Below are 11,870 nucleotides of genomic sequence, written 5' to 3' on the forward strand. Positions count from 1 at the left end.
GAGAGAGAGAGAGGGATGGAGAGACAGCGACAAAGATAAAGAAGTTTGAAGGAAGGGAGGCATGATGTAAGCCTTAAGGAGATGCCAGCAGTTTTTGTGTGTCCCTTATTTGGGCCAAGCGGAGCTTTAATTGTGCACCACCCCGGGGCAAAGCCCAAATCACACCGGACTTTGAAATGACAGCTTGATAGGATTTGGACAGCGGAAGAGAGGGGGATGAGTTGAGAAAGAGGGGAGGGGGGCGCAGAAATGAGGTTCAGCCTGCTGTTCGCGATGAATCATGGCAGTTTAGGGGAAGATATTTTTTTATTAAATATCCACCCAATAAAATGGAGAAATGTCGCTGAGGGAGGCAAGGAAGCGGCTTTGTGATAATATTGGGGGCTGTTTAGAGACTGTAGCAGTTATCTTGAGGAAGCATTATCATGAGGATGACTATAGAGGAGTTAGGTTAATGCACTTGCTGGAGCCCCAGTGAGGCTTGCAGACAAAAGAACACTCTAATGGTGGCATGTACTGGGATGTTAATGCAATTACTCTCTTTGCTTTTAAAAAGATGAAAATGTTGGCAATTACCGCTGCCCTTTTGAGAAAACCTTTTATGTTACCGGTGTGTGTATTCTTGAACACATTTGGCCAAAGATCAGATTTTGATTAATCTTAAGTGGAATATCATAGATCAGCAATGGAAAACCATGTGCCATGGAGGGCCAACTGTCTGCAGGTTTTTCACTCCAACCAAAGACTCCACAAGCTGATTCCACTGATTAACGCTCCATCAAGCAGAGAGAGAAACTAACAAGCTAAGAATCACCAACTGAGGTGAAAGGTTTGAATGAAATCCATAGACCTTTGGCTTTCCGTGGCCCGTGATTGCCCCAATCATACGCAAACACAGACGTCTGAGACAAATCTAGATTCGGAGCTACGTTTGGTGTAGACAGCATGTGGACAAACAGAGATTAGCACATAAGACTAGATGCATGATAATGGCAGGCTTGTGGTTTGATGTCATTTGAGACTCTGAAACTTCATAGCATAATAAAGCATAATAGATGCTTATTCATAGAATACTTCTCAAGCTCCGGTGCCACTTTTTGATACCTGTACTACATATTCTCAAGTATACAATTGTTGCATTGTTTTGTGCATTTTCACAGTTGTAGAGAAGTCTGTGTGCAATTTGAGTTCTCCCAGACAAACAAGAAGCTAGACGCAAAAAGAACAAGAAAGCTAAAACCCAAATTACAAAAAGTAGTTTAGTTGTGCTTCTTGGCTCAGTAGTGGTTTGTGGTTAGAAGCTGTCGGCTGCTTCCCAATCTAATTAAACAAGATGAATAAATGAAGTAAGAAGCTATAGAGATAACTGTTCTGTAAGCACATATTGGTATTTTAACTTTCTAAACAGCACCATCCATGTGTTTAAGGTGCTATAATAAGTCTGAGAGTGTGTGTGCTATGTAGTTCCCCAGTTTCAGTGAAGGTAGTTGGGTGCAGTGGTATTTATTAGGGATGAACAAGTACAACGTTATCTGTATCTGTTCAACTAAATTATCTGTATTCGTATCCGGAATTAATGGTTGCGGAACTAACACATTGACATATTTTATTCTGACGATGTATATTATCTGTACCGGTTTCAGCAGAGTACTCACTCAACTCTAGTATTTATTTACATCAGTTCAGCAGTATATTACCCTGATGACCTCAGGTGCTTAGCAGGGGAATAGTCCCGTAGTGGATAATTCCCTAGCCTCACATTGAAGGTGCTCGCTAGATAGTATATTCCCTCATGGTCTCGAGCCCGTTCCAGGGTAATGGCCACAAAGCAGTAACCACAAGTACTAGTTTATACATAATGGCTGGTGCTAAGCATCGCATCCAATGAGGTTTTTGCATGTACGTTTTTATGGTCACCCCCCACTCTCTGCAGGGCTGATGTTTGTGGGGAGTGACAAGGTCTGTACATATTTCATATTCAAATAATGCTGTGGGCTATGTGAATTGTCTGACTGAAATGAAACAAAGTTTAGTTCAGGCAGACATTTCAAACACGCCGTTATAGACTTCGCTCACTACGGTCAAAAAAGAAGTTAGGTGGATAACGCTGCTAAGTAATACCCAGAAAAAGTTGGTTTACATCAGTCCACCCCACCATGGACTAATGTTTTGATCCCTGACAATATTTCCACCCATCCTACATGTTCATTCTAAGTATACTCAACTCCCCCTTATAAATAGCACAGTGTATTGAAGCAGATACGCCGATATCCGTTATGCTAATGCATGCTGAAATTCTGCTGTAAATGCAGCAATAACCTGCTGCTGCCATTTGTGTGGCATTCTTATAGCTTTAAAAACGTCACCTCCATCCCAGCATCCACGTGTTAGCTTTGACTCTATGTTCAAATGTTGAGGTGTTATCATCATTACTCCCCACTACTGCTCTGCTGATCTTGTTATATTATTCTATACTCACAGAATATTCACTTACACTTGGAGTTGGATGGCTAGTTTAAAGACAACTCATTACCTGGGAGGCAACCTATTTAGGGTTTTATTGAGTAAATGATCCTGATGTCTTAATCCTGATCAGTGACAAGACTTCCATACTTCTATTAAATCCCATGTACATACATACTATACATAAAACCATTAATTCAGTCTTCCATGCATCCAACCAGCCATCTCAACTTGAGGCAATGAGAGGATGACAGGTTTTCTGACAGTACTTGTGCTCTGTGCACTGTGGTAGATTTACTGCAGTGGATGGATAGTTTGCCAGTGGAGATGCCAGCTTGTGTTGAATGCCCAGCCACAAGCTGGGTGGATGCCTGGGTGCCCCCCAGTCCACTGGCAAGAGGGTGGCCAGTAGTAATGAGGATCTGGAGACTGGCTCCGACCACACACACTTATACACACCCACTGACAACACAAACAAAGACGGGGAAAGCTAGAAGACAAAGCCACAAGCTAAATGATGCCAAAATACGAGAAAGAATCTTCTATATCATCGACACAAAGCAGCTTTTGTGCTTCAAGCTGTCAGATTTTGAAAGGGAAACTGCAGCAAACTCTGTCTGAAGTCTGAGTCTGAATCTAGTTAACAAAAACATGACAATGTGGTTGAGTTCATCTAAGTCAAAATGCTGTAAATTAAAATGTTTCACTCATCTGTGAGGCAAAAAGGTGTGAGATGACTTTCTTGGATGCCAACTCCATGCATTTTGACAGATTTTAATGAAGCATATGTTTCCTTCCTAAAGGTTGCATGAAAAATGTCTGCCATCACTAACTGTTGCAGCCAATTCATGCTTTGTCTTCTTCACAGTATGAAATCGCTGTTAGAAACGTGACAAGAGTGACAGACAGGTTAATTAAATTTGTGAAATACTTTAATTGGCAAGAGGTATGCTAATCATGAATTGGCATAATTTAGGTGGAAGTTTTGGCACAGCCCACTATGGAAACAAGAAAGTTTGAAGGACTTTTTGTGCGTCTGTTACTTCAAATAAAGAGAATCAAATCTAAATTGCAAAGCTAACTAGGAAAGGAACTGCTGCTTTTTATCCTTAACTCTGGAAATGTTACTGTTAAAGGCAGAAATTACGATTTCAGATGGAATAAGAGTCTGATATGAGCTGTGTGTTTAAACTCAAGTCAAGAAAAAAAAATTATTTGCACAGCTTATAATAAAAAATCCACAAAAATAGCACAGTGGAGTTGGAAAGTTTGAAATTGGGAAGTAAAAAACATACATAATGGGATCATGACTTTATTTAGGATGGTAACTAATGAGTATTTTCACTCTCAATCTCGATTCTTTTTTCCAATAACTGATTAATCATATTGTTAATGAAATTACACTAAATAGTGAACCCTCTTCAAACATCTTGTTTACCACTGTTTACCTGAATCTCAGAACCTGTTCCATACTAACTAATTCCTCATTACATGTTTCGATTAAGTTGACAACAAAACATATGCAACAGCAGATGAAATTCTTGCTTCTGCATTGCCCTACTGTAGCTTTGTTTAATGATAAGGTAAGGCTGTTCCATCCCTCACTGCTGCTCTCTCCTCGGTCCACTATGTGGTGCTTTAGTGCTTCCACTGAATCAGTGCTTTACCATGTCAGCTGTGCTTATTCTAATAGGGGGTGATGTCAGTGGAGAGGCTTTGCCAAAAACATGTCAATCACAAACAGATTGCTGCTCACACACACACACACAGAGAGGGCTCGGGCAGTACTTGCTGTTACCACTTGTCCAGTCTCTACGGCAACTAATGTCTAATTTGTTAATGAAAAAAATTATCTTTGGATGCAGCAGCTTTTCTTTATCATTTGTTTCATCAACATTGACAAAAAAATATCTTGATCAAGTGAACTTCAGCATAATGACTGTTGCATAGCTGCCACCTGATCCCAACAGAATAGTTTGTCTCGTGGCACTTTGTACTTTCTATGTAAAGGCTTAACAGTCAATTAGGTGGCATTGGGTCCTTAGAAACACAATATTATTAGAAGCAAACAGATGCAGCTTGGGGAACAACAGTCAATCAAAGTACCCTTAAAGGCTGTAGTAATTAGGAACATGGTCTGAGGAGGGCTTGTTGCTATTTAAGATAGCTATTTCTACTATAAACAAATCCTCTACAGGTACATCACATTCATTTCTAAGAGGACACCAAGTAATAGTGAGCACACTGTCAAGAGACCCAGCATACACAGATGAGATGTATTTGGAGAGCTGTCTTTGTTTGCAAATAATCTGAACTTCAAATCTGCTAGAAGTGTGGACCAGACTTAATATGACTAAATGAAATGGTGTTCCACATTTTAAAAGGCAGCGGGCATATTTTTTCTCCAAAAGAGTTGAACTCATTTAAGTGAGGGCAGAGAAGATGGCTGTTTTTACTATAAGCCAGTGATTAAACTGTTAATGGCCTAATGCCAGAGCCTCACCTCAATGCGTTCTTCTCCGTGAATTGTGTTTCTAAGAAGTCGTGCATCATTCCATTTGAGCAAACCAAATTAGTTAGCTTGTACAATTTCCCTTTTTCCATTATGCACCTGTTGAGAGCACAGGTGACCTTGTTCCTTCTATTGGAAACCTTTCATTTCAATTAGTAAAGTCTGGGTAGGTTTATTTTTTTATTTCTAAAAGATTTGAGCTTTTGGCCGTTCTACTGTTGTCAGCATTCAATCGGTTTTGTTAAATTAGGGCCTTGATACAGCTCCATCAGTGCCATTAACATACAAACACTAGATTGTTAGCCCTTACACAGTACATACTAGAGTGCTGTTCACAGTGGGCTAGACAATCAACATCACAATGTGTGAATTGGTGGCGGCAAATATAGTTCAATTAGCATTCAAATCACATTGCCAGTCTCTTTGTTTCTAGAAAAATAGAAGCTTTTTCTAATTATGTTACTGAATAACTCAACAGATAAGTGTTTAACATTAACATGTATTACACTGGTATCTTTATAACAGGTGCATCATGGGATTTTAAATCTTCTGTATTTCTTTGAGATTTTTGTTCTAATTAATTAGCTCACTTTGCTTTGAACTAGTTTCCTAAACCAATCCAGCCTTGTCATCTAAGATCTAGACATGCTTCTCATATTGATGATTTTGTGAAGCCAAAACATAATGACAGCTCAAAATGGTGGCAGATACAAATATAGCAGTAAAATTTGTTCTATTGGATTTGCAAAAGACTAAATTTAGTTGATCAACTTTTAAGTGCCAATTTTTTACTTTCTTCTGTACATAAAATGTCTTTGGGTTATAAGATAATAAATATATATTAGTAATAGAAGTAGTGCTAGTTTTTACTCATGGGCGAAAATATTCTAAAACATCGTCTCAGTTGTGCAGTCCTATGTTAATATTTAACGGAAACAGTGCAGAGACACTAGAGACACTGAACCCACCTTGTTTCCTCCACCGTGCATGGACCAGCCCGTGCTCTTCACTCCAAGTGCAACATGTGAGTCAGAGGCATCCAAGCAGGTAACAGGATGACCGTAGACTGAGTGGAGCGTCCGTGGCTCCTCCTCCCGGTCGTCCAATAGGTACACGGTCTCTCCTGCTGTCACGGCCGCCAGCGTGCACTGCTGCCCCCTGCCAGGCACCAAAACCAGACTCTCTACCTGAAATACAGACAAGATAGAGGAACACTTTACCTTTGTCATATGGTACTAATTTGTACAGTGCTCACTCAGTTACACAGATATTTATGCATTTGTGGTGTCGCCTGAATTTCAAATGAATTACGCCCAACACTTATATAGAGAGGAGGGTCATTTTAATTCTTTTAAGAACTTCCAGAAACATATTTTCAGTCTCTCAAGAAGTCATATATTGTACAATTTACGGTTGCAACTGAAAATTATCTAGGCAGTAGAAACACTACCGCTTTTGTCCACCGAGGCTGCCAGAAGCAGCAAAAAAAAATTCCTCGCAGGTGCTTTAATTGATTAGCCAATTATTAAACTGTTGTAAAATTTATAAAATATTCATGCAGCATTAGTCCAAAACTCAAAGATATTCAATTTAAAATGATATAAAACAGAGAAAAGCAGAAAATCCTCATATGTGAAATGCACATTTTGACTTAAACAACTAATCAGCTAATTTCAGCATTAGTACAACTTATTGTCAGAAACTGAAATGCCACAAAATGTGGACTAAGTCAAAGCTGTTAATTCTTCCATAATTATTTCACATTAAAAATGAGACATTTTTAGATGAAAGTCACAACAGGAAAATGCCTGAAGCACAAAATTAACACAATAACACATAACACATAACACATAACACGGTATGGAAAATGTCAAACTGCTTAACTCACAGTTTTGGGTAGCTGAGCCTGGCACAGAGTCCTCCAGTACCCACAGTCGTCGGCACGGTCCAGCCGAATATCAGGCCCAGCTGCGGAGACCAAGACGGGACTGTCAGGGCTCAGGGCCAGGGCCTGGACCCTCCCTGGGCTCTGGTAGTGGTGGATGGGCTCTCCACCGGTCTCTGTGCTCCACAGGTCCACGCAGCCTTTACCCAAGGATACACAGAACACTAATGTGTACTAAATCACAGCTTACATGATGTACATGATGTCTTACTATCACCAACAAGTGCTCATAGTTCACCACAGGCTCACACGCACACTCACCGTCTTCATAAGCAGCAGCAGCCACTGTGCTGTTGACCTGGACGTGACTAACATAAGGTCTGGGGTCAGAGTTAGTTGACAGGCTGTTAGGCTTCAGGTAAGAGGCCGTCGAGTCCCAATGCAGCGTATCCCACAGTCTCACGTCACCAGATGTGTACCTGAGATACAAAACAAGCACATCAAGTCCACTAAACACACATAGTTTAAATATTCCGGTTTGTAACAAAACGGCTGGTGCAGAATTATTGCCCATTTTCTACCACAGGCTGAAAAGTTTGTCTCCTCAAGAATACCTGACGTCACCCTCTCACCGCTGAATCATTTCCCCTCTCACACTTTCCTCACTCTGACTTGTTGTTATTTTGTTTTCAAAATTTTTTGTTACATCATGATCTATCGAGGATTACAGGGGTGTTGTTTGGGCGGAACGATGCTGAACATTTCACCCCTTACCACAGGACACTTGTAGGAAGTGAAGGTTATCCTACTCCTACCAGTACAGTGGCTAGAAGCCTCTGGGTTCTGAGAACTCCTACACAGTTAGAAAACTTTAAATGTGTGCCCGTTATAGGGCTTTCTATTGGCAAGAACCTGGCGATATGCTATGTATCACAAGAAAAGGTTACGATTCAATTTATTGCGATGTTATGGGCCAGTGGTTCTCAGACTAACCAGAATCTTGTTAGTACTTGTTTAGAGCTTAAACCAGTAGTTAATTGAGCAGTTGATCAACAATTAATGATGATTAATGATGATCCATTAGTTGGTTAAGTAATTCAGCCAACATTTTCTTGTTCCAACTTCTCCAGTGAGAATTTAGTTGCAGCCCTACCCAGACAAAGATACATTTCCCTCTCTCTTTAAAATAAAGCAACAGTGATTGTTCCATTGGTCTTTCACAGGTCTTCAAGAAACTAAAAGCTTGTGCTCTGTTTCCATTTGTATGAGCAGTACTGTCTACATAGCTGTGCCACAGAGAGGGCCCTTTCTGTGCCTGAAGGCAAACCATCAAACCACAACCAGTGGCTCATAGAATGCAGTGTAGAGGTCAACAGATGTTTGCGTGAGTTGAAATGAGAAAAATGTCTCATAACTTCATGTGCTAATGATTTATGGATCCTAAAAGACTACACGTAGCCAACTTAAAGTCCAATTTCAACAGACCGATATATTGTACCACCTCACCTCAACCTGTGCTTCTCCCCTTTTGTGGCAAAGCGTTGCCTCTGTCTCCCGTCCTGAAGTGACAACAAAGTCACCCGCTCACACTCAACAGGCTCTTGTTCTGTTCCCTCTTCGCACAAGTCAGTGAGCTCTCACTGTGGGGAGACGATAAACTGCCAGCGCTACCACCTCCACAGATACCATCATGTCTGAGCAAGTATCCGACTCACAGCCAAAGTGTGTGACACAGTGACAGCAAGTGTGACGGAGGGTGTACATGTGTGCGCCCGTATGTGTGTGTGTGTGACTGGCATCGCAGGGTATTGGCAGGAAGTAAAACAATAGGAATACACACTTTCACTTAATTGGTACATCACCTCAATACCAGCTATCAACAAGATGATGAAGCTGAATCTCATCCAAGTCACTCGTCAAAAACTTTTATGTGCAGGAAAACTTTGTTCACGGATTACTGAAATCTTCATGCGAGGAAGCCTCAACAGATTTGGCCTGTATGTCCCTGTGTGACTCTGAGAGTTGTAGGGTTAATGAGACAATGTTCTGTTGCCTTTTAAGTGCCAAATCTCATTCCACTGGTTTTCTAATAAGATTTTGTGGATGCAATTGAATCATTCTTGATTTCTCTTAACTGCCATTGATTCTTTTCTAGTTAAATTAAAGTACTTTCACTTAGCTAAATAACTCTTTAAGTACCAATAATGGGAAACGCATTGATGTTGTGAATTTGTTAATAGCAACGGTATAAAAAGGAAGGATTTAAGAGTATTTTAAAATGTTTGCACTTTTAAAAAGTGCATTATTTCATGTCTCGACTGTTTTGGTACTGTGTGTCTTGGTAATCTGCTTCACCTGACAAGATGCAAACACACCGTCCTCTCCATTGAGACTCACCAGGACTGGAGGGAATCTAATCACATCAGTCCCTGGAGACACCGCACATGTCCTTGTGGGCACTCTATCAGGCTCTTGTGGGCCCCTCACAATCTATCACTGTCTCAGCCCAGTTGTTTCAGGGCAGGGTTGATTTAGTTCAGCTGCAAATTCATATACTCCTCCCTCACCAACTACTGCCATTAGTACTGCCATTAGTATGACAATATGCAAAAATGTGACAATAAAAAATCTGATCAATAAAGACTCCCACAAGGTATTAATTGTTGACTTAAAGTTGACTTGGTTATAGTATTAAAAACTGTCCAAGTCCTCGTTCAGTAATCTGATATCCGTTTAAATATGTTTGTAACCAAGTAGTGTAACTCGAACCACATTCACAATTGTTGCTCTTTCCTTACCAAGCATTCTTCTCTTTACTTTTTTTTAAAATCTGCTTGTAAAAACATGACTTTTTTTTTTCATTTAAGAAATTACATGAGACTATTTGCACTAAACTCTTTAAGAAAGTAATTTTTAAAAAGGACACATGTTGAGGTTTTGCATATTTTATGCCTTAGGAGGAATAAATGTAAAAGTGACTGTATAGAACACCAAACACATCATAAAGAGCCGTGGTCTCATTGTATCAATACACCCTCAAACATTAGCCAACACTCTAAATTCCTAACTGCGCTGTAGCCAACAATAAAAGACTGATTACAATGTGTTTTGGTTGTCAATCACTATTGCATTGTATCAGTTAGTGATACATATCTTCCTGTGTCTAAACGTGACATATTCTTATTAAACACCCAGTCATAAATCAGAAGATTTATAACCAAGATTTATTTTATACTGAGATTTACATGACAAGATAGAAAGAGAGGCAGAGAGAGCGTGCAAGCAGCGGAAGTTACAGCTGATGTTAACACACATCAGATGTCAGAAGCTACCTGCATGTTTGGAGTCCTTGAAACTCACCCAGCCAAGACAAAGCTGTCACAGGAGCTGACATCACACAGCACCTTCCCCAGCTCGAACTGCAGCTGGCTGATGGATCCAACTCGGTTCTAGACAGAAAATATGACCTGGCTGAAAACACGCTATTCCATCCATAATATAAAGATCTTCCAACCGGTAAAACAGAGTGCACATTTAACTATATATCACTTGACTGTAGAAGAGGCTGGCTGTAAGGATCTATTTTATTTTCCTCCAATTTACAAACAATCATTGTGTTAAAGTCACATTTTTAATGGTGTTTATTGTATCGTATTATATTCAAAATATAAATTACAGTTAAAAGGAGATAATTAGTGTTGGGCTAGTTACTCAAAACATTTTACTTATTACTCATTTCTAGAGTAATAATATTACTCTACTTATTACTCCCTTCCAACTGTTATTAGTTGCACTACTAGATATATTACTATTCTGCTACAACCCACAAAACTGGTGTCCCTTCTCCACAAAATTCGGGCTCCTGACAATTAAAAACCAGTTCTGTTTGCTAAAATCAAAGTAATGGGAATATTTTGAACGGAAGAGTTTCCATCTTCCAAGCTAGTTTCATTCACGATTACAAAAATGAATGCAAGGTTGTGATTGGATTGTTGGATTTCAAATCAGTAGGGGTTGACAACAAAAGTAATATTGTAACTTATAATTTTTTGGGGGGGAACTAATTATTATTACTGAGATTTATTTGTAATTACACTACTTGTTACAGGGGAAAGTAATATTATTACTGTAATATTTTTTAACAAATAATGAGTTACTGCCCAACACTGTAAATAAGACATTTAGTTCATGGTCTACTGTATAGTCCACACTTTTGTCTGCACTAACTTCACCATTCAAACTCCAGCATAGCTGTTGAATTTGGGTGTGAAATACTAAAGTCAAAGTTATTCTGTTCACCACAGTGGAACAGTTCAATACCTTCCAGTTGGAGCACACCGTTTTGGCCGAACTCCTGCAGTCACGCAGCGTGCTCTTCCAGCAGGGGGAGTCGGACACGCCGGCATCCCGGTGATAACCCTCCCTCGTGCACATCCTGAACCACAGAACGCCGTCCTCTGCGAGGACTCTCCATGCCCTGCTCACCTGGGAGGAGATTGGACAGCATGACAGTGGATTGAGTCAGCATACATTACAAGCTTGCATCAGTTGATTTATTCATGCTTAACGAGCCCGGCCGCCAGATGGACTCACCACATGCTGTAGGATGGCCACACAGAATGTAATTTACTAATCTTTACTGATTTAAGTCACATAGGGTATTAAAGCTGCCCTAAGCAATTCTGAAGGTTGGGGGAAGTGCAAGGTGACTGTAATGTAAGGACTTCACCAGGAGGGGGACAAGAGAGACAAAAATCAGTGTGAGTGCAAGTTTACTGTTTTTTTAGGAACTTTAATTTGTGGTTTCATCTGCAAAAGAAGATTTCTTGTTAGTGTCACCAAACTGCAGGTACAGTCCCTTTCCGGATGGTTCCCCTTAGACTAACCACACTAACGCAACCTGAATTGAACTAACTTGAGCAGTCTGAAAAGTGATTGCTGACCTTTTTTGTTTGTGACCCCTCAGACCTTTCCTCAAATGTTGCATCAGTCTATGTGTTGCAAACTGTT

General features: G+C 40.1%; 1 protein-coding gene across 1 annotated transcript in view; it reads right to left on the reverse strand.

Annotated features, from left to right (window-relative positions):
* fbxw8 (F-box and WD repeat domain containing 8) overlaps nt 1–11,870 on the reverse strand; it is a gene marked incomplete at its 5' end in the record, with an annotated part of 27,195 nt that overhangs the window by 14,658 nt on the left and 667 nt on the right. The window contains 5 exon segments of the mRNA XM_035658003.1: nt 5,944–6,162; nt 6,864–7,060; nt 7,182–7,339; nt 10,221–10,309; nt 11,181–11,345. Of these exon segments, the coding sequence (XP_035513896.1) occupies nt 5,944–6,162; nt 6,864–7,060; nt 7,182–7,339; nt 10,221–10,309; nt 11,181–11,345 (828 nt within the window).

The sequence above is a fragment of the Morone saxatilis genome, unplaced genomic scaffold (genome assembly GCF_004916995.1).
Source record: "Morone saxatilis isolate NCDOM2014 unplaced genomic scaffold, NCSU_SB_2.0 Contig16, whole genome shotgun sequence".
Taxonomy (NCBI): domain Eukaryota; kingdom Metazoa; phylum Chordata; class Actinopteri; family Moronidae; genus Morone; species Morone saxatilis.